At 48.8% G+C, this 22,654-nt stretch overlaps 1 protein-coding gene across 3 annotated transcripts in view; it reads left to right on the forward strand.

Moving 5' to 3' along the window:
• The first annotated feature begins 8,328 nt into the window (after window positions 1-8,328).
• Window positions 8,329-22,654, forward strand: part of SERAC1 (serine active site containing 1) — a 34,020-nt gene continuing 19,694 nt past the window's right edge. Inside the window, exons 1-7 of one of the 3 annotated variants that reach the window (XM_078618421.1) lie at window positions 8,329-8,516; window positions 13,409-13,496; window positions 15,039-15,075; window positions 17,431-17,567; window positions 18,574-18,663; window positions 20,448-20,573; window positions 21,481-21,602. In XM_078618421.1, the coding sequence (XP_078474547.1) occupies window positions 8,493-8,516; window positions 13,409-13,496; window positions 15,039-15,075; window positions 17,431-17,567; window positions 18,574-18,663; window positions 20,448-20,573; window positions 21,481-21,602 (624 nt within the window). In that variant the 5' untranslated portion in view covers window positions 8,329-8,492. Of the gene's footprint in view, window positions 8,517-8,725; window positions 8,853-13,408; window positions 13,497-15,038; window positions 15,076-17,430; window positions 17,568-18,573; window positions 18,664-20,447; window positions 20,574-21,480; window positions 21,603-22,654 lie in introns of those variants that run through there. The other 2 variants (XM_078618424.1, XM_078618423.1) reach the window with 2 other exon arrangements.

The following is a 22,654-nucleotide window of genomic DNA, read 5'->3' on the forward strand; positions in this document are numbered from 1 at the left end:
GTTCGTCGCGAGCGCGCAACGCAAGTCCCATCGAATAAAGTGGAACGACTTCCGTGGAGTTCCGCTTCGCACGGGGCGTCTGGCTTGGCGCGCGTGTGTGTGTGTTGTGTGCGTGTGTTGCGTGTGCGTGTTGTGTGTGTGTGCGTGTTGCGTGTGTGTGTTGTGTGTGTGTTGTGTGCGTGTGTTGCGTGTGCGTGTTGTGTGTGTGTTGTGCGCGTGTGCGTGCGACGTCGTCGTCCGGTAGCGGCGCAGTGTGTGGTGGTGTGGTACAGCTGGTGTGGTACAGCCGCTGTGGTACAGCCGCTGTGGTACAGCCGCTGTGGTACAGCCGCTGTGGTACAGCCGCTGTGGTACAGCCGCTGTGGTACAGCCGCTGTGGTACAGCCGCTGTGGTACAGCCGCTGTGGTACAGCGCTGTGGTACAGCCGCTGTGGTACAGCCGCTGTGGTACAGCCGCTGTGGTACAGCCGCTGTGGTACAGCCGCTGTGGTACAGCCGCTGTGGTACAGCCGCTGTGGTACAGCCGCTGTGGTACAGCCGCTGTGGTACAGCCGCTGTGGTACAGCCGCTGTGGTACAGCCGCTGTGGTACAGCCGCTGTGGTACAGCCGCTGTGGTACAGCCGCTGTGGTACAGCCGCTGTGGTACAGCCGCTGTGGTACAGCCGCTGTGGTACAGCCGCTGTGGTACAGCCGCTGTGGTACAGCCGCTGTGGTACAGCCGCTGTGGTACAGCCGCTGTGGTACAGCCGCTGTGGTACAGCCGCTGTGGTACAGCCGCTGTGGTACAGCCGCTGTGGTACAGCCGCTGTGGTACAGCCGCTGTGGTACAGCTGGTGGTGGCATCTGCCAGTCATCTCAGTCGGTCAACCCAAGGCACCTGGGTCTGCCCCGTGACGTCACGAGGGGGTGGGGGGTGGGGTTTGAGAAATGTGACGTCGCATCAAAATGCGCAACTTTAAATAAATGTAGACAACACGTTCCGCTTAGTTAAATAGACTTTTTTTACATATAACATGTTTTTCTCCTACAACATCAGAGTGCAGCGCCACATTAAATACGCACTACAATGACAATATTTAAAGCGATTTGAAGCATGTTTTATATATTTTGGGGGGGGGGGGGGGCAGAGCTTTGTGACGTCATATTTGAGGGGGGGGGGTCTGACTTTTGTGACGCCGTGTGACGAGAAGGGGGGGGTCAAAAATCGTCCAAAATCGCGTGACGTCATTTATGGACGGCCCCAATGAAGGCCGGCACGGCCACGCTAGGGGAGGGAGGTGGGTGGACAGCACCACGCCCGGCCGCCTTTGTCTCCCCTCGTGGTACTCAATTGAGGTTGAGTCGACCTAGGGGAGACCCAGGACCGGTTCGGATATTCGCTACTGGTGTTCGTGGCCGTGAGCGTGAATCGAACTCGGGTCGCCGGGGTCGTAGCGCAGCGTAGCGCTGATCGCTACAACAACCACCACCACCCACCAACTACCACCAACTACCCACCAACCACCAACCCACCCACCACCACCCTCTCTCACCAACTACCACCAACGAACATCAACCAACCACCACCACCACCCACCACCAACCACCATCAACCACCAACCACCACCAACCAACCACCAACCACAGCCAATCACCACAACCCACCACCACCCACCACCAACCAAACACCACCAACCACCACCCACGACCCACCACACACGACCCCCTCCCACCAACCACCACCGCCAACCAACCACCCACCCAACCAACCACCCACCACCAACCACCACCCACCACCACCACCATCCACCCGCTGCTCCACGTAACGCGGCCACCGCTCTGCGTCAACGTCCATCCGGAGGGAGAACGCGAAGACGGCAAAGCCGCGGAAGAGGTGGCGCACAGAGATTCAACAACAACAGCCCGAACCTGGGAGAGAACTCGGTCTCGTCGTCGTCGTGCAAGAGAGTTGCTGGCTATTTGAGTCAGCGCCGTCAACGTTAGACGGCTCGTGTTGTGTACAGCCGAGGCTGAGCTACCGTGGGGAGTGTGTGGACGGTGTTGATACTGGTAGGAAACGAAGTGAACCAGCCTACAATAGATTATATCGTCCGTCCGTCCGATTAGGTGTAGCAACATTGCCCCTCTACTGCAAACACTTGGCAGGACCCTATAAAAACCTTTAGACTCAGTGAGGCTTTCCTGGCTAAACAAGTGTAACATTCCCTTATAATTCCCCGAGATAGTTTTTTAATTAAAACATTTAAATTCAAAATTAACTCACAGCGACCTAGAGCCTACAGCTAGACCTAAAGCCTAGAACTAGGCCTCAAACTCTCCCCTTCGTATTGTCCGATTAGGTGTAGCAACATTGCCCCCTACTGCAAACACTTGGCAGGACTTTTCGATTTAAAGCTTTCGTGACTGCAGGGATTCATCTTCTTGGTTCTTTCGGTAAAGTCACGTAGAAGGGAAGTAACAAAATAATAAAAATAAAAACATAATAAAACAATTCTCACGACGTTTCGGCCACAACGCAAGCAGCCATCCTCATTTCTTCGCCTGAGGATGGCTGCTTGCGTTGTGGCCGAAACGTCGTGAGAATTGTTTTATTATGTTTTATTTTTATTATTTTGTTTACTTCCCTTCTACGTGACTTTACCGAAAGAACCAAGAAGACTTGGCAGGACCCTATAAAAACCTTTAGACTCAGTGAAGCTTTCCTGGCTAAATAAGTGTAACATTCCCTTATAATTCCCCGAGATAGTTTTTAATTAAAACATTTAAATTCAAAATTAACTCACGAGCGGCCTAAAGCCTACAGCTAGGCCTAAAGCCTAGAACTAGGCCTCAAACTCTCCCTTCGTATTGTCCGATTAGGTGGAGCAACATTGCCCCCCTACTGCAAACACTTGGCAGGACCCTATAAAAACCTTTAGATTCAGTGAGGCTTTCCTGGCTAAATAAGTGTAACATTCCCTTATAATTCCCCGAGATAGTTTTTAATTAAAACATTTAAATTCAAAATTAACTCACAGCGGCCTAGAGCCTACAGCTAGGCCTAAAGCCTAGAACTAGGCCTCAAACTCTCCCTTCGTATCGTACCCCCCCGCCATTTCATTTTATTATAGCCATTCATGTGTTCGTTCCTACCAGCCCACCCCGCAGGGACCTGTTAAATTCTAGATTTGAAGCTTTCGTGACCGCAAGGATTCATATTCTTAGGATTTTTTCGATAAAGAAGGTGCCTCCTACAAAGATTGTCTCCGACTCGCTGACTCTACACATGCATCGACTCACGTAGTCACTCGCCCACACAACTCACCCATCCTCCTATTAGCATGGTTGGCTACGTACGGTGCGAACAAAGTTCAACGTCGAGTTGCTTGGACTGTTTCAATCCGTGAATTCCTCCCATCGTACCCCTCTCCCCCATCCCCCAAAAACTCTGACAACTCCAACCACACAATTGGAACCTCATTTGCCAGAAGAAAAAATATGAGAATTGTTTTTTTTTATCCTTTTATCTGGCAACAAAACTGACACCACCTTACTCGGTTTGAACCACCTCGACGGGGAGGGGTTTCCGTGCGTGTGTAGTCGTGTACAGTGTAGTGTATAGTGTAGTGTATAGTAGTGTAGTGGTATAGTAGTGTATAGTGTAGTATACTAGTACAGCACTAGTGTATAGTGTAGTGTATAGTAGTGTATAGTGTAGTGTATAGTGTAGTGTATAGTAGTGTATAGTGTAGTGTATAGTAGTGTATAGTGTAGTGTATAGTAGTGTATAGTGTAGTGTATAGTGTAGTGTATAGTAGTGTAGTGTATAGTAGTGTATAGTGTAGTGTATAGTATTGTATAGTAGTGTACAGTGTAGTGTATAGTGTAGTGTATAGTAGTGTATAGTGTAGTGTATAGTATTGTATAGTAGTGTACAGTGTAGTGTATAGTGTAGTGTATAGTAGTGTATAGTGTAGTGTATAGTAGTGTATAGTGTAGTGTATAGTAGTGTATAGTGTAGTGTATAGTATTGTATAGTAGTGTACAGTGTAGTGTATAGTGTAGTGTATAGTAGTGTATAGTGTAGTGTATAGTAGTGTATAGTGTAGTGTATAGTAGTGTATAGTGTAGTGTATAGTAGTGTATAGTAGTGTATAGTGTAGTGTATAGTAGTGTATAGTGTAGTGTATAGTAGTGTATAGTAGTGTATAGTGTAGTGTATAGTAGTGTATTGTGTAGTGTATAGTAGTGTATAGTGTAGTGTATAGTGTAGTGTATAGTAGTGTAGTGTATAGTGTAGTGTATAGTAGTGTAGTGTATAGTGTAGTGTATAGTAGTGTAGTGTATAGTGTAGTGTATAGTGTAGTGTATAGTAGTGTAGTGTATAGTGTAGTGTATAGTGTAGTGTATAGTGTAGTGTATAGTAGTGTATAGTGTAGTCTATAGTAGTGTATAGTGTAGTGTATAGTGTAGTCTATAGTAGTGTAGGGGTATAGTAGTGTATAGTGTAGTGTATAGTAGTGTATAGTGTAGTGTATAGTGTAGTGTATAGTAGTGTATAGTGTAGTGTATAGTGTAGTGTATAGTAGTGTATAGTGTAGTGTACTAGTACAGCGCACCGGTTGTGTGTTGGAGAGCCAAGCCACAACATTTACAATCTGAGCTACGACGTTTCGCCAGTAATTACAACCAGCTTCATCAGGCGACAGCCAGATTTGTGGAGAAGTCCACCTGTTTCGTTCCTTATATAGAGACGTAGATGTGGTGATTATTGAGGCAATGTACATGATGCATGTGCATTACGCGAGCCCTTTGAGCTTGTCCTTCCTGTCTATTGTGTTTATTCAATAGGGATTACCGTAGGTAAGGCTATTTTAATGAACAGGGCGTGGAGAAAAATCCACGTGACCACAGGAAGAGAGAGAGAGAGAAATGCAAATTCCAAATATACAGCAGCAGGTGCCAGGGTCGGGATCGACCCCACGACCTCCTGTATACCAGGCGAGGTAGTTAACACGGCGCATTCATCGCGGTCCCTTGACTTGGGAATAATGATGTATTCACCACGGACCTTTGCATCGGACTCGATGGAAAGGTAGTGTGTTCATCGCGGTCCCTCCAATCCACTGTGTAATTCATTCACCGCGGTCCCTTCAATCCACTGTGCAATTCATTCACCGCGGACCCTTCAATCCACTGTGCAATTCATTCACCGCGGTCCCTTCAATCCACTGTGTAATTCATTCACCGCGGTCCCTTCAATCCACTGTGTAATTCATTCACCGCGGTCCCTTCAATCCACTGTGTAATTAATTCACCGCGGTCCCTCCAATCCACTGTGTAATTCATTCACCGCGGTCCCTTCAATCCACTGTGCAATTCATTCACCGCGGTCCCTTCAATCCACTGTGTAATCTATTCACCGCGATCCCTTCAATCCACTGTGTAATTAATTCACCGCGGTCCCTTCAATCCACTGTGCAATTCATTCACCGCGGTCCCTCCAATCCACTGTGCAATTCATTCACCGCGGTCCCTCCAATCCACTGTGTAATTCATTCACCGCGGTCCCTTCAAACCACTGTGCAATTCATTCACCGCGGTCCCTCCAATCCACTGTGTAATTCATTCACCGCAGTCCCTTCAATCCACTGTGTAATTCATTCACCGCAGTCCCTCCAATCCACTGTGTAATTCATTCACCGCAGTCCCTCCAATCCACTGTGTAATTCATTCACCGCGGTCCCTCCAACCCACTGTGCAATTCATTCACCGCAGTCCCTTCAATCCACTGTGTAATTCATTCACCGCGGTCCCTTCAATCTACTGTGTAATTCATTCACGGCGGTCCCTTCAATCCACTGTGCAATTCATTCACCGCGGTCCCTTCAATCCACTGTGCAATTCATTCACCGCGGTCCCTTCAATCCACTGTGTAATTCATTCACCGCGGTCCCTTCAATCCACTGTGCAATTCATTCACCGCGGTCCCTCCAATCCACTGTGCAATTCATTCACCGCGGTCCCTTCAATCCACTGTGCAATTCATTCACCGCGGTCCCTCCAATCCACTGTGTAATTCATTCACCGCGGTCCCTTCAATCCATTGTGCAATTCATTCACCGCAGTCCCTCCAATCCACTGTGTAATTCATTCACCGCAGTCCCTCCAATCCACTGTGTAATTAATTCACCGCAGTCCCTCCAATCCACTGTGTAATTCATTCACCGCAGTCCCTCCAATCCACTGTGCAATTCATTCACCGCGGTCCCTTCAATCCACTGTGCAATTCATTCACCGCGGTCCCTTCAATCCACTGTGTAATTCATTCACCGCGGTCCCTTCAATCCACTGTGCAATTCATTCACCGCAGTCCCTCCAATCCACTGTGCAATTCATTCACCGCGGTCCCTTCAATCCACTGTGCAATTCATTCACCGCGGTCCCTTCAATCCACTGTGTAATTCATTCACCGCGGTCCCTTCAATCCACTGTGTAATTCATTCACCGCGGTCCCTTCAATCCACTGTGCAATTCATTCACCGCGGTCCCTTCAATCCACTGTGCAATTCATTCACCGCGGTCCCTCCAATCCACTGTGTAATTCATTCACCGCGGTCCCTTCAATCCACTGTGCAATTCATTCACCGCAGTCCCTCCAATCCACTGTGCAATTCATTCACCGCGGTCCCTTCAATCCACTGTGCAATTCATTCACCGCGGTCCCTTCAATCCATTGTGCAATTCATTCACCGCGGTCCCTTCAATCCATTGTGTAATTCATTCACCACGGTCCCTCCAATCCACGGTGTAATTCATTCACCGCGGTCCCTCCAATCCACTGTTTAATTCATTCACCGCGGTCCCTTCATTCCACTGTGTAATTCATTCACCGCGGTCCCTCCAATCCACTGTGTAATTCATTCACCGCGGTCCCTTCAATCCATTGTGCAATTCATTCACCGCGGTCCCTTCAATCCACTGTGTAATCTATTCACCGCGGTCCCTCCAATCCACTGTGTAATTCATTCACCGCGGTCCCTTCAATCCATTGTGCAATTCATTCACCGCGGTCCCTTCATTCCACTGTGTAATCTATTCACCGCGGTCCCTCCAATCCACTGTGTAATTCATTCACCGCGGTCCCTTCAATCCATTGTGCAATTCATTCACCGCGGTCCCTTCAATCCATTGTGCAATTCATTCACCGCGGTCCCTCCAATCCACGGTGTAATTCATTCACCGCGGTCCCTTCAATCCATTGTGCAATTCATTCACCGCGGTCCCTTCATTCCACTGTGTAATCTATTCACCGCGGTCCCTCCAATCCACTGTGTAATTCATTCACCGCGGTCCCTTCATTCCACTGTGTAATCTATTCACCGCGGTCCCTCCAATCCACTGTGTAATTCATTCACCGCGGTCCCTTCATTCCACTGTGTAATCTATTCACCGCGGTCCCTCCAATCCACTGTTTAATTCATTCACCGCGGTCCCTTCATTCCACTGTGTAATCTATTCACCGCGGTCCCTCCAATCCACTGTGTAATTCATTCACCGCGGTCCCTTCAATCCATTGTGCAATTCATTCACCGCGGTCCCTTCAATCCACTGTGTAATTCATTCACCGCGGTCCCTCCAATCCACTGTTTAATTCATTCACCGCGGTCCCTTCATTCCACTGTGTAATCTATTCACCGCGGTCCCTCCAATCCACTGTGTAATTCATTCACCGCGGTCCCTTCATTCCACTGTGTAATCTATTCACCGCGGTCCTTCCAATCCACTGTTTAATTCATTCACCGCGGTCCCTTCATTCCACTGTGAAATCTATTCACCGCGGTCCCTCCAATCCACTGTTTAATTCATTCACCGCGGTCCCTTCATTCCACTGTGAAATCTATTCACCGCGGTCCCTCCAATCCACTGTTTAATTCATTCACCGCGGTCCCTTCATTCCACTGTGTAATCTATTCACCGCGGTCCCTCCAATCCACTGTTTAATTCATTCACCGCGGTCCCTTCATTCCACTGTGAAATCTATTCACCGCGGTCCCTCCAATCCACTGTGTAATTCTTTCACCGCGGTCCCTCCAATCCACTGTGTAATCTATTCACCGCGTCTTCTTGGTTCTTTCGGTAAAGTCACGTAGAAGGGAAGGAATAAAATAATTCTCAGAATTATAATTATTTTGAGAATTATTTTATTATATTTTATTTTTATTATTTTATTACTTCCCTTCTACGTGACTTTACCGAAAGAACAAAGAAGATGAATCCCTGCAGTCACGAAAGCTTTAACTCGAAATTTTATGATGTTAAATTTGTATTATTTTATTACTTCCCTTCTACGTGACTTTACCGAAAGAACCAAGAAGATGAATCCCTGCAGTCACGAAAGCTTTAACTCGAAATTCATTCGCCGCGGTCCCTTCTCTCCCTACTGCATGCGTCGCGTGTTCACCGCGGCCCCTTGTGCCTACTGTACACGGCGCATTCAAACCACACGAAGATGCGGTTCGGCGTTCGGCTCGTGGTAAATGCGTCTCGCTCCGACAGAACCACCACTCCAACTCACTCCCCGTCTCACGCCTGCCACCATCTCTCCCTTACAATCATCATCATCATCATCGTCGTCATCGTCGTCGTCGTCATCGTAACATTGCTCAACTCAATGGAAGTTAATTCTAGATGTGAAGCTGTCGTGACTGCAATGATTCATATTCATATTCTAAGTTTTTTTTCGGTAAAGTCACGTAGGTAAAAAAACATTCAAAAGTAAAATAAAATGAAATAAAAATCACGACGTTTCGGAGGCAACACAAGCTTCCGTCTTCAGGTGGTACCGTCACAGCCACGACAGCTGTATCAAGTAAATGAGAGATTACAAGAGCTACCACTCCGTTTATATAATGGTTGGAGAAGGGGGTGGGGTAAGGGCCGTATACTTTGTATTAATATGGTAAGGTGAGGCTTATTTTATTTTACTTTGTAATGTTTTTACCTACGTGACTTTACCGAAAAAACTCAATAGAAGTGTTGCCATAACTCGTTTCTGTGTACAACTCTTGACAGTGCCGTTTGGTTCTTTCGGTGAAATTCACGTATGAAGATAAAATAATAAATTAAATAATAGCATACTACGACGTTTCGATTGTAACGCAAGCAATCGTCATCATCAGGTATAAATTAAATAGCAACAAAAAATCTAACCAGAAAACTATAGACAGACATGTGTTACTCTCTGTGTATCTTGGTGATATCTGTCTGCTTATATGTCTGTCTATAGTTTTCTGGTTAGATTTGTGTTGCTATTTCATTTATACCTGATGACGATTGCTTGCGTTGCAATCGAAACGTCGTAGTATGCCATTATTTAATTCATTATTTTATCTTTACACGTCACTTTACCGAAATAACCAAAGGGTAATTCCTGCAGTCACCCAAGCTCCAAATGTAAGATCTTGACAGTGCTGTTTGTTGCTACCCGCTTGGTAGCCAACACTCAGCACCTCCGATCGGCAACGGTTGGCTACATACGGTGCGAAGAAAGTTCAGCCCACGTGCGTTGGCTGCGTTGTGTGCGCGCAAGAGTGTGACGGTCATGCCTCTCACGACACCAAGTGGCAGGGTTCGGTTCCCGGCTAAGGCCGCACCCTCCACCCCCTTCTCTCTCTCTCTGTGTGGCGATTGTGTTGTGTGTGTGTTTTGTGTTGTGTGTGTGTGTTGTGTGTGGGTTGAGTTGTGTGTGTGTGTTGTGTGTGTTGTGTTGTGTGTGTTGTGTGTGTTGTGTGTGTTGAGTTGTGTGTGTGTGTGTTGTGTGTGTGTGTTGTGTGTGGCGATTGTGTGTTCTCCACGCTGGTCTGGAGAGTGTTGTGTTGTGTGTGCTGTGTATGGTGTGTGTTGTGTGTGTTTGTTGTGTGTGTTGTGGTCTGTGTGTTGTGTGTTGAGTTGTGTGTGTGTTGTGTGTGTGTTGAGTTGTGTGTGTGTGTGGTGTGTGTGTGTGGTGTGTGTGTGCTGTGTGTGGTGTGTTGTGTGTGTATGGTGTGTGTGTGGTGTGTGTGTGTGGTGTGTTAAGTTGTTGTGTGGTGTGTGTGTGTGGTGTGTGTGTTGTGTGTGTTGTGTGGGTTGTGTGTGTGTGGTGTGTTAAGTTGTTGTGTGTGTGGTGTGTGTGTGTTGTGTGTGTGGTGTGTTAAGTTGTTGTGTTGTGTGTGGTGTGTGTGGTGTGTGTGTTGTGTGTGTTGTGTGTGTGTGGTGTGTTAAGTTGTTGTGTTGTGTGTGTGGTGTGTGTGTGGTGTGTGTGTGGTGTGTATGGTGTGTGTGTGGTGTGTGTGTTGAGTGTGTTCTCCCCGCAGGTCTGGAGAGTGTTGTGTGTGTTGTGTAGGGTGTGTTGTGTGTGTGTGTTGTGTGTGTGTTGTGTGTTGTCTGTGTTGTGTGTTGTCTGTGTTGTGTGTGTGTGTTGTGTGTGTTCTCCCCGCTGATCTGGAGAGTGTTGTGTTGTGTGTGTGTGTTGTGTGTTGAGTTGTGTGTGTTGTGTGTTGAGTTGTGTGTGTTGTGTGTGTATGGTGTGTGTGTTTTGTGTGTGTGCTGTGTGTGTGTTGTGTGTGTGCTGTGTGTGTGTGTGTGGTGTGTGTGCTGTGTGTGTGTGGTGTGTTAAGTTGTTGTGTGGTGTGTGTGTTGTGTGTGTTGTGTGTGTGTGGTGTATTAAGTTGTTGTGTTGTGTGTGGTGTGTGTGTGGTGTGTGTGTGTGGTGTGTTAAGTTGTTGTGTTGTGTGTGTGGTGTGTGTGTTGTGTGTGTTGTGTGTGTGTTGTGTGTGTGTGGCGTGTTAAGTTGTTGTGTTGTGTGTGTGTGGTGTGTGTGTTGTGTGTGTTGTGTGTGTGTGGTGTGTTAAGTTGTTGTGTGGTGTGTGTGTGGTGTGTATGGTGTGTGTGTGGTGTGTGTGTTGAGTGTGTTCTCCCCGCAGGTCTGGAGAGTGTTGTGTGTGTTGTGTAGGGTGTGTTGTGTGTGTGTGTTGTGTGTGTGTTGTGTGTTGTCCGTGTTGTGTGTTGTCTGTGTTGTGTGTGTGTGTGTTGTGTGTGTTCTCCCCGCTGGTCTGGAGAGTGTTGTGTTGTGTGTGTGTGTTGTGTGTTGAGTTGTGTGTTGAGTTGTGTGTGTTGTGTGTGTGTATGGTGTGTGTGTTGTGCGTGTGTGTTGTGTGTGTGCTGTGTGTGTGTTGTGTGTGTGCTGTGTGTGTGTGTGTAGTGTGTGTGCTGTGTGTTGTGTGCTGTGTGTGTATGCTGTGTGTGTGTGCTGTGTGTGTGTTGTGTGTGTGCTGTGTGTTGTGTGTGTGCTGTGTGTGTGTTGTGTGTGTGCTGTGTGTGTATTGTGTGTGCGTTGTGTGTGTGCTGTGTGTGTGTGCTGTGTGTGTGTTGTGTGTGTGTTGTGTGTGTTATGTGTGTGTGTTGTGTGTGTGCTGTGTGCGTGTTGTGTGTGTGTTGTGTGTGTGTGTTGTGTGTGTTTTGTGTGTATGGTGTGTGTGTTTTGTATGTATGGTGTGTGTGTGTTGTGTGTGTATGGTGTGTGTGTGTGGTGTGTGTGTATGGTGTGTGTGTTGTGTGTGTGTTGAGTTGTGTATGGTGTGTGTGTTGTGTGTGTTGTGTGTGTGTGCTGTGTGTGTGTTGTGTGTGTTGTGTGTGTTGTGTGTGTTGTGTGTGTATGGTGTGTGTGTTGTGTGTATATGGTGTGTGTGTTGTGTATGGTGAGTTGTGTATGTTGTGTGTGGTGTGTGTGTTGTGCCCCCCCCCCCCCATGTATCGTCTCAAGGCTTAAACGAGCAACCTGTTGTGATGTTTATACATCGCCACTCGGGGAGACAAAGGCGGCCGGGCGTGGTGCCCTGTTGGCCGTCAAAGGTGCTCGCTAACAGCACTTGCCCCAACAGCCAGCTAAAGGCTATAGCGCTTCTGCATGGGTTTCCACCGGTTTTCTCTCCTATAACAGACACAATGTATCTTCTTGGTTCTTTCGGTAAAGTCACGTAGAAGGGAAGTAATAAAATAATAAAAATAAAACATTATAAAGTAATTCTCACGACGTTTCGGCCACAACGCAAGCAGCCGTCCTCAGGTGAAGACCAGGTCTGTCGGGGAGACAGCGTGATAATGAGAATTATTTTATGATGTTTTATTTTTATTATTTTATTTCTTCCCTTCTACGTGACTTTACCGATAGAACCAAGAAGATGAATCCCTGCAGTCACGAAAGCTTTAAATCGAAATTTTATGATGTTTTATTTTTATTATTTTATTTCTTCCCTTCTACGTGACTTTACCGAAAGAACCAAGAAGATGAATCCCTGCAGTCACGAAAGCTTTAAATCGAGACACAATGTAACTGCTTAAAACATCACACTTATTAAAAATGACCTTCAATTAGGGTCACACGCAGAAGCAGCAACAGCAACAACATCGCCCCAACTGCGAAACAGAGGTCGCAACCGGGTACCCGATACCCGTACCCTACCCGATACCCGGCTACCCGTACCCGGCCGGGTACGGGTAGACCGTGAGTCACTGGTGAGTCACCGTTTGTCACTCATTTCCCAACGTCTTGTCTCTTCTCACAATTCAAGTTCCTAGAATCAACCCACCCGCGCCTGCAACATGGCTTCATCCCAGAGGTCGCAATCAGGTACCCGATACCCGTACCCTACCTGTACGGGTACCCGTTTGCGACCCTGGTGCGGCCGGGTACGGGTAGCCGGGTAAGGAATCAAAACCCGTTTGCGACCTCTGCTGCGAAAGCATTGACACGACCCTCCTGACACAGATTTTTTGAGAGTCGTTGAAGCTTTCCTGGGTAGCCAAGCGGGATAGTGTGACGTCGTGTGGAGGTGTAGGTTTCCGAGGTTCACTCGGCCTGAAATGAGTAGCTGGTGCGGTGTGTAAACATCGCCACTGGGGAGACAAAGGCGGCCGGGCGTGGTGCTGGCCACCCACCCACCCACCCCCTCGTGTGCCGTGCCGAACTTAATAGGTGCTGCTCGCAAACTGCACTTGCCCGTACAGTCTGTTAAGGCTATACGGGGGATCTTTGTCTTTGTTTGTGTGTGTGTGCCATAGGTGGGGAGCAGTGGTGTAGCGGTTAGCGCTACGCTGCGCTATGAACCCGGCGACCCGGGTTCGATTCCCGCTCACGGCCAACACCAGTGACGATTATCTGAACCGGTCATTGATCCTCCCTTAGGTCGACTCGGCCTCAAATGAGTACCTGGTGCGATGTGTAGTAAACATCGCCACTGGGGAGACAAAGGCTGCCGGGAGTGGTGCTGGCCACCCACCCCCTCGTGTGCCGTGCCGGCCTTCATAGGTGCTGCTCGCAAACTGCACTTGCCCCGACAGTCTGTTAAGGCTACGTGGGGGGTCTTTATCTTGTGTGTGTGTGTGTAGGTCTGCAGCATGAGCGGCGGTCGCATCTGCTCCCGGCTTCTCTCAGTGACTCCGCTGAGCTGCAAAGTGAAATCGCGCAGATCGCTGAGTAAGTGACGGACGCGGCAGACGCTTGCGATGCCTGATTATAACACTGGTCGACGCACTTTTTCTGCCATAAGGTATTCCCAACGGTAATTTTTGGGTGCTGATTCCAAATCTGGCATCGGTTTTTGTCTATCACATCAGGTTTTTGAGATATCAAATATTGCATTTTCAATAAAAAACTGCAGAAGAAAAATATTAAATAAATGTGGATATCTACATAAAATTATATTTTAATCACACTATCCTAAAAATACAGCACCTTATTTATCTACATAAAATGATATTAATAACACACTATCCTAAAAATACAGCACCATATTTATCTACATAAAATGATATTATAAACACACTATCCTAAAAAATACAGCACCATATTTTAACACTAAAGCAGTCACTGACTCGCAACAACTTGCAATCATAAGTGACAGAGTTAATTTCGGGTAAAATCAATGAAAATGGGGTATGCCGATAGCATAAAAATTAGATGTGATAGAGCAAATCTGAGATCAGATTTGGAATCAGCACCCTGAAATTAGTCTAAAACAGCTGCAAATGTCCAGGCCAGAATTTTTTTTTTGTTGTTGACCAGTGTTATAATAGAATCATTCATGTGAACAAAAAAGTCCACTGCCCTAACGAGCGTTGAGACATTGCCGTTCATCCTCCTGGTGGGAATTACACATTCCTGTGACAAGGGTGAGTCTGTCCATAGGGCAACCGCTGTTGACTTACACACAAAGTGGAACAAGTTTATCGACCCCCCTGAATGATGATGGGCAGAGTCAACCGCCTCAGTCTGGATGATTAAATAAGAACCTTATGGTGGGAACCCGTGCTCCCGAATAAAAGGAATTGAAAAATCGTAATTAATAAATTTACTTTTGCCGACTCCGTCCCACCGCGCACACACAAACGCCGCGACCCGCCAGAAATCAATCCTCTCCTTCTTCACCAAGCACCCGGCGTTGCCAAAATTGCCGTTCTCGTAAACAAAACTTTGATACTTTGATTAGCGCGTCGTGTAGAGCTCGTCGAGAGGAACAGATCGCCGCGTCGTTCGCCTTCAACAGACGTACAATGACGTCGCAGCGCAGATTACGCGAGAGCCCCGGGGGCTTATGGGACCCCGGGGGGTCCCGCCATGAGGTTCACGATGAACTCGCAACCTTCAGGCTGAGAGAGATGCTCGCTACCGCTGAGCCTGTGTCGGCCATTGGCGTTAACCACGTGGCTGTTACAAGGGGGATTGATCTGTGACGCAGGAGGGCAGTGGTCTTCATTGCAAGACCTGCGGGCCACAGACGGAGACTGGTGGCCTTCAGTGCGGTCCAGAGGTCGCAAACGGGTTTTGATTCCTTACCCGTACCCGGCCGCACCAGGGTCGCAAACGGGTACCCGTACCCGGCCGGGTACCCGTAGCCGGGTATCGGGTAGGGTACGGGTACGGGTTTGGAAAGGCACAGCGACATTGCCTCCGAGTGTGAAACTACGGTGGTACGTTCCAAGTGGATTCCGTTAATATTCTCGTCTTTATGCCTTGCAGGGAAATATGCGGCTCTAGCAGGATCGGTGATTGCAGGGTAAGATGGCCGTTCAGTTCCTGTTATTTCTGTGATGTTTGTGAAGATACTTCACTCTAGGTGCTGTTGGTATCAAGTTAAAATATTATACTCTTTGGTTCTTTCGGTAAAGTCACGTAAGTGAAAATAATAATATATATATAAAAGTGAAAACAACTAAATAAAATCACTTTTTTATTTTTTATTCTATTATTATTTTCACCCACGCGACTTTACCGAAAGAACCAAAGAGTGCGGATCCTTGCAGTCACGAAAACTTCAAATCTAGAATTAAAATATTATTTGTATTATTATATTAGTCTAGTGACTAACTCGGAGACGGTAAGATTTGGAGACACTTCTTTATTAACGAGCACCATCGGAGCTCGCGCTCTTCATAGTCAGTCCATCTATTGCCGGCAACGCTACTCAGCCAGGACATTTGGTAGGCTGCCTGACTGGCAGAGGTCGCAAACAGGTTTTGATTCCTTACCCGTACCCGTACCCGGCCGCACCAGGGTCGCAAACGGGTACCCGTACCCGGCCGTACCCGTACCCGGCCGGGTACGGGTAGGGTACGGGTATCGGGTACCTGATTGCGACCTCTGGGATGAAGCCATGTTGCAGGCGCGGGTGGGTTGATTCTAGGAACTTGAATTGTGAGAAGAGACAAGACGTTGGGAAATGAGTGACAAACGGTGACTCACCAGTGACTCACGGCCTACCTGTACCCGGCCGCACCAGGGTCGCAAACGGGCTGTTGTGTTGTGTGTGTATGCACCGATGCTGTCTGTGTTGTGTGTGTGTACACCGGCTGTGTTGTGTGTGTGTGTGTACACCGGCTGTGTTGTGTTGTGTGTGTGTGTACACCGGCTGTGTTGTGTGTGTGTGTGTGTGTACACCCGCTGTGTGTGTGTACACCGGCTGTGTTGTGTTGTGTGTGTGTGTACACCGGCTGTGTTGTGTGTGTGTGTGTGTACACCGGCTGTGTGTGTGTGTGTGTACACTGGCTATGTTGTGTGTGTGTGTGTACACCGGCTGGGTTGTGTTGTGTGTGTGTGTACACCGGCTGTGTTGTGTGTGTGTGTGTACACCGGCTGTGTGTGTGTGTGTGTACACCGGCTGTGTTGTGTGTGTGTGTGTGTGTACACTGGCTGTGTTGTGTGTGTGTGTACACCGGCTGTGTTGTGTGTGTGTGTACACTGGCTGTGTTGTGTGTGTGTGTGTGTACACCGGCTGTGTTGTGTGTGTGTGTGTGTACACCGGCTGTGTTGTGTGTGTGTGTGTGTACACCGGCTGTGTTGTGTTGTGTGTACACTGGCTGTGTTGTGTGTGTGTGTGTGTACACCGGCTGTGTTGTGTGTGTGTGTACACTGGCTGTGTTGTGTGTGTGTGTGTACACCGGCTGTGTTGTGTGTGTGTGTGTGTACACTGGCTGTGTTGTGTGTGTGTGTGTTCACCGGCTGTGTTGTGTGTGTGTGTGTGTGTACACCGGCTGTGTTGTGTGTGTGTGTGTGTACACCGGCTGTGTGGTGTGTGTCTGTGTACCGGCTGTGTGTGTGTGTGTGTGTGTTCACCGGCTGTGTTGTGTGTGTGTGTGTGTACACTGGCTGTGTTGTGTGTGTGTGTACACTGGCTGTGTTGTGTGTGTGTGTGTACACTGGCTGTGTTGTGTGTGTGTGTGTGTACACCGGCTGTGTGGTGTGTGTGTGTGTACCGGCTGTGTGTGTGTTCACCGGCTGTGTTGTGTGTGTGTGTACACTGGCTGTGTTGTGTGTGTGTGTACACTGGCTGTGTAGTGTGTGTGTGTGTACACCAGCTGTGTTGTGTGTGTGTGTGTACACTGGCTGTGTTGTGTGTGTGTGTGTACACTGGCTATGTTGTGTGTGTGTGTGTGTAGACCGGCTGTGTTGTGTGTGTGTGTGTACACTGGCTGTGTTGTGTGTGTGTGTGTACACCGGCTGTGTTGTGTGTGTGTGTGTACACTGGCTGTGTTGTGTGTGTGTGTGTGTACACTGGCTATGTTGTGTGTGTGTGTGTACACCGGCTGTGTTGTGTGTGTGTGTGTGTACACTGGCTGTGTTGTGTGTGTGTGTGTACACCGGCTGTGTTGTGTGTGTGTGTGTACACTGGCTGTGTTGTGTGTGTGTGTGTTCACCGGCTGTGTTGTGTGTGTGTGTGTACACCGGCTGTGTGGTGTGTGTCTGTGTACCGGCTGTGTGTGTGTGTGTGTGTTCACCGGCTGTGTTTTGTGTGTGTGTGTGTACACCGGCTGTGTTGTGTGTGTGTGTGTACACTGGCTGTGTTGTGTGTGTGTGTGTACACTGGCTGTGTTGTGTGTGTGTGTACTGGCTGTGTGTGTGTGTGTACACGCAGAGGCTGCGTGTTCGTCGCGTACGAGGCCGCGTCGCTGCGCTTGGCTCTGCAGATCCGGACGTCGGCCGTGGACGTTGAGAAGCTCAAGTCGTACATCTACATTGACACGGAGTCACCGCTGCCCCCCGGGAACCAGGGTCCGCTTGCTGCCCTCACTCACTTGCGCCAATTCTTCTCCAGAATTGGGGCTGGGGCAGAGGTCGCAGCCGGGTACCCGATACCCGTACCCTACCCGATACCCGGCTACCCGTACCCGGCCGGGTACGGGTAACCGGGTAGCCGTTTGCGACCCTGGTGCGGCCGGGTACGGGTAGGCCGTGAGTCACTGGTGAGTAACCGTTTGTCACTCATTTCGGGTAGGGTACGGGTACGGGTAGGGAAAGGTTACCCGTACCCGGCCGGGTACGAGTACGGGTACCCATTTGCGACCCTGGTGTGGCCGGGTACGGGTAAGGAAACAAAACCCGTTTGCGACCTCTGGGCTGGGGTTAGGAATATAATTAAGCTGTCCCTGAATTTAAACTCCCCAAGTTGGCCTGCGGCCACATCTGCAACACTAAAACCATCCTGCTGCTGCCTGCTGCACCGATTTGTTTCAAGTTCAAGTTCATGTATTAGGTATAGCCCTGTGAGCCATTCGGCTCTTGAATCGGGTGCAACCGCAACAAACAAAAAACAAAAACACGAACAAAAAACATCTTAAAGTGACTATGTGACTGAGTGCAAACAGAAAATCCATGGAAAAGACAGGAAAATATTGCAGAAAAAAATCACCGCACACCAACGCTTCTGTTACCTCGACTCAACAGGGACGTTTGATGTCTGCCGGTTGAGTCGCCCTTGGAAAAAGAGCTTGGCTTTATTCAGGAAATAAAACTTCTGATTCTGATTCATATCAATCTCTTAATGCCCCACCCTTTTACTCTATTGGCTCCCGGCGCCTTTCCATTTTGGGTCCCACCCCCTTGTTCTTTAGGCCCCGCGTCTTTCCGTCCAGACGCCGCCCATTCGGCATTGAGTCGTCATCTGTTCCGTGGGCCGCACACTCATCTGCTTCATGCCTTGGGATCAAAGTGGCAGAGGAGGTGGTGGTGGTGGTGGTGGTCGCGATGAATCTGAACGCCGTGTCTACGATGTGTGCAGGTCTGCCTGAGCGTGTGAGGACCGGCCTACACAGGCTGCGGCGGAGGCTTTACGAGGCCACGCTCGGGAGGCTGTGGAAGCCGCTGGATGGTGAGTCTCTCCCAGAGTACTACGAGCTTGAAACGATATTGAGGGGACTGGGCGGGTCAGAGGTCACAGCGCCGTGCTGCCCGTGCTGGAACCGCCGATATCCTCGGTTTGGGCCCAGGATCATGGCCAGCGCTTAATAAACCAGGTTCTGAGACGTGGTAAGGTGGTGGTCTCAACCCAGTCGATGACAATTGCACAAAAATTATCTAGTAAAACCTTGGATTGCGAGTGACTTGGTCTGCGAGTGTTTTGCCAGTACGAGCTACATTTTTTAAATAAATAAGCAAATGGCATCATAAGCCGTTTATGGATAATTCACACGGCAGTGTTAATTAGGGCGGCCTGCCAGATTCGAATCGCGAACCTACGCAACAAGCGGGGAACCGCGCTGCCGGTGGGCTCTGTGACCATCCACTCAATCAACGCATCGGCGCTGCCGTAACAATACGGTGAAAACTTGGATTGCGAGATTCCAAGAACACAGGATGAGATGTTACTATCCTTTGTGCAAGCACTTCCAAGAGTTCATGAACAGTGAGCCTGGTGAAATTTGGGGAGCGCATCGTCAGTAGTGAACCTTTGGTTCCTAGGGTGTTTCGGCCTTTCACACGATACAGCCTCCCCAAAGGCGGCCAGCGACAGGGTGATCAATCCTACGCTTGCGTCCCATTCCCAATTAGTCATAGGAGTTGCCTTGTTGTTGATAGCCAACATCCCATGGGACTATGCATGGCAGGGGCGTCCTCCTCCCTGAGTCAAGCATTGTTGACTGCATACCTCCTGGCCCTCTCACTTCGGGGCCCAGCTGGGGTCTTTCCTCTTCATCCAGAGCCACTGACTGCTGCCTTCTGCCGCCTCCGATACAGCTCTGATTGCCGAACGCTGGTCTGCGAGTGTCTTGCAAGACGAGCTAAATTTTTAAATAAATATTAATTTGATAAACGAGCGAGGTCTTGCAACACGAGCATTACGTACAGTATACGCTTTAAATTTCGATTTAAAGCATTCGTGACTGCAGGGATTCATCTTCTTGGTTCTTTCGGTAAAGTCACGTAGTAGGGAAGTAATAAAATAATAAAAATAAAACATAATAAAATAATTCTCACGACGTTTCGGCCACAACGCAAGCAGCCGTCAGGTGAAAACCAGGTCTGTCGAGGCGACAGCGTCTGAATGAAACAGCACCATGCCGAGCGTCACGTGATCACCACCGATGTACGAGTGCTTTGATATACGAGTGCTTTGGATTACAAGCACGTTTTCGGAACGAATTATGCTCGCAATCCAAGGTTTTACTGTAGTGAATTTGTTTTTTGGCCAAATTTGAATACATTCTTCCTAAGTTATGGGTCTGCGAATTTCAATCACGGTCCCTGCTTGCGGCTCGTGCCTTGTCCCCGACGTAGTTGCAACCTGGTGTGACCGCTGCTGCTCGTGGATGTTGACTCCCCACCCCTCTTCTTGGTTCTTTCGGTAAAGTCACGTAGAATTGAAATAATAAAATTATAAAAATTAAACATAATAAAATAATTCTCACGACGTTTCGGCCACAACGCAAGCAGCCGTCCTCAGGTGGAGGACAGGTCTGTCGAAGAGACAGCGTCTGTCTCCTTATTATTTCCACTCTACGTGACTTTACCGAAAGAACCAAGAAGATGAATCCCTGCAGTCACGAAAGCTTTAAATCGAAATCCCTCCCCCTCGCCGCACCATTTTCTCCTCGCCCCCCTTACCCTCCTCGCCATCTTCTCTCCCACACCCCCCCCCCCTTTCCGTGCCTCCAGACATTCTTCCTGGCGCCAACGAGGACGACAGGAGGCTGTGGCAGCTGCTGCAGAAGTCCCGCTCTGCCCAGCTGTCAGAGAGGCTGCAGGCCGTGCGGGAACTGGCGTCCGCCCACCACTGGCCCGGTACCGGCACCGCCCCCCACGACGCTCGCCGGCACGTCGGCGCGTTTCGTGACGCCTAGCGACGATGGTGATGATGGTGACAGTGATAATTGTTTTTTTTATCCTGTTATCTGGCAACAATAGTGACACCTTTTTTACAAGGAGTCATGTTAGCATTGACCACAATACCTGCGGTCGGAATGCAAACAAAAAAGACAACTCTGATAATGTCATTGAAATTGATTGGTCCACACCCGAGACAGCTTTCCTTAGAGCCTAGTCTCACATGGTGTTGGACCAGATGACGCCAAAAGGCGCACAACTCAAAGACAATGCACCGTCAGAGTATGAGAGCTCTGGGTAATCATTTACACCATTGGAACATCCTTTGCCAGTAGCAAAATATGATAAAAAAAATGTTACCCTTTTATCTGGCAACAAAACTGACACCTTTTTTACAAGGAGTCATGTTAGCATTGACCTGCGGTCGGAATGCAAACAAAAAACACAACTCTGATAATGTATGCACTCTCCTTGAAATTGATTGGTCTACACCCGAGACAGCTTTCCTTAGAGCCTAGTCTCACATGGTGTTGGACCAGATGACGCCATAAGGCGCACAACTCAAAGACAATGCACCATCAGAGTATGAGAGCTCGGGGTAAGCATTTACACCATTGGAACCTCCTTTGCCAGTAGCAAAATATGCTAATTGTTTTTTTACCCTTTTATCTGGCAACAAAACTGACACCTTTTTTTTACAAGGAGCCATGTTTGCATTGTAAAAAAGGTGTCAGTTTTGTTGCCAGATAAAAGGGTAAAAAACCAATTATCATATTTTTCTCCTGGCAAAGGAGGTTCCAATGGTTACCATGGCGACGCGTGGCGACGATGGTAACGTTGGCAACGCGTGGTGACGATGTTGCAGATTACCAGTACAGGAACGTGGCCCAGGCAAGCGACGCACGGACCCTGGTCGGCCTGGCTCGATCCCAGGACGTGGACTTGAGATTTTTCCTCCCTCCTGCCCCTCTGCTTCGTTCGGACACCGTGAGCACCCTCGCACCTCGCGCGCCCCCCCCCCCCCTCCTCGCATCCCGCGTCTGCCGGTCGTCTCGGTCTGTCCTGTGACCTAGGCGGGCAGTGAGCCTTCCACACTTCACTTGGCGTAAAGGTGCAAACGGCAAAGATCCCCCGTATAAGCTTGAATATACTGTTCGGGCAAGTGCTGTTAAGCGAGTGGTACCTCATGAGGCCTCCTTTGCCAGTACCAAAATATAATAATAGGGTTTTCACCCTTTTTTCTGGCAACAAAACTGAAACCTTTTTACAAGGAATCATGTTTATATTAACCACAATACCTGCGGTCAGAATGCAAACAAAAAACACACTGATAATGTATGCATTGTCCTTGAAATGTATTGGTCCACACCAGAGACAGCTTTCCTTAGAGCCTAGTCTCATACGGTGTTCGACCAGATAACGCCAAAAGGCGCACAACTCAAAGACAACGCACCATCAAGAGTATTGAGAGCTTGGGATAAGCATTTAAATCATGAGGCCTCCTTTGCCAGTACCAAAATATAATAATAGGGTTTTTCCCCTTTTTTCTGGCAACAAAACTGAAACTCTGCGTTGTCTATTTTTACGAGTGGGTACCTATGAAGGCCGACACGGCGCACAAAAGGAGGTGGGTGGCCAAAACCACGCCCGGCCGCCTGTCATGGTGCGCCTGGCTGACACAAGCACCGTGGTGATGTCACCGCCACTTTGTGTTGAATGGCGAGTCTTGTTGGTGGCGCTGGTGGCGGTGGCTATGGCGATTGTGTTGTTGTTTTGGTGGCGGTGGTCATGGTGTTGTTGCTGGCATTTGTGGTGGTGGTGGTGGCAATGGTGATGATGATTGCGGTGTTGGTGGTGGTGACTTGGCGGTGGTGGCGGTGGTTGCGGTGGTGCCGGCTGCGTCGTCGTCGCTGCTGCTGGTGCTGGTGGTGGTGACTTGGCGGTGGTGGCGCTGGTGGCGGTGGTTGCAGTGGCTATGGTGTTTGTGGTTGTTGTTTTGGTGGCGGTGGTCATGGTGTTGTTGCTGGCATTTGTGGCGG

The sequence above is a fragment of the Lampetra planeri genome, chromosome 57, assembly GCF_965212315.1.
Source record: "Lampetra planeri chromosome 57, kcLamPlan1.2.h2, whole genome shotgun sequence".
In the NCBI taxonomy this organism is placed as follows: domain Eukaryota; kingdom Metazoa; phylum Chordata; class Hyperoartia; order Petromyzontiformes; family Petromyzontidae; genus Lampetra; species Lampetra planeri.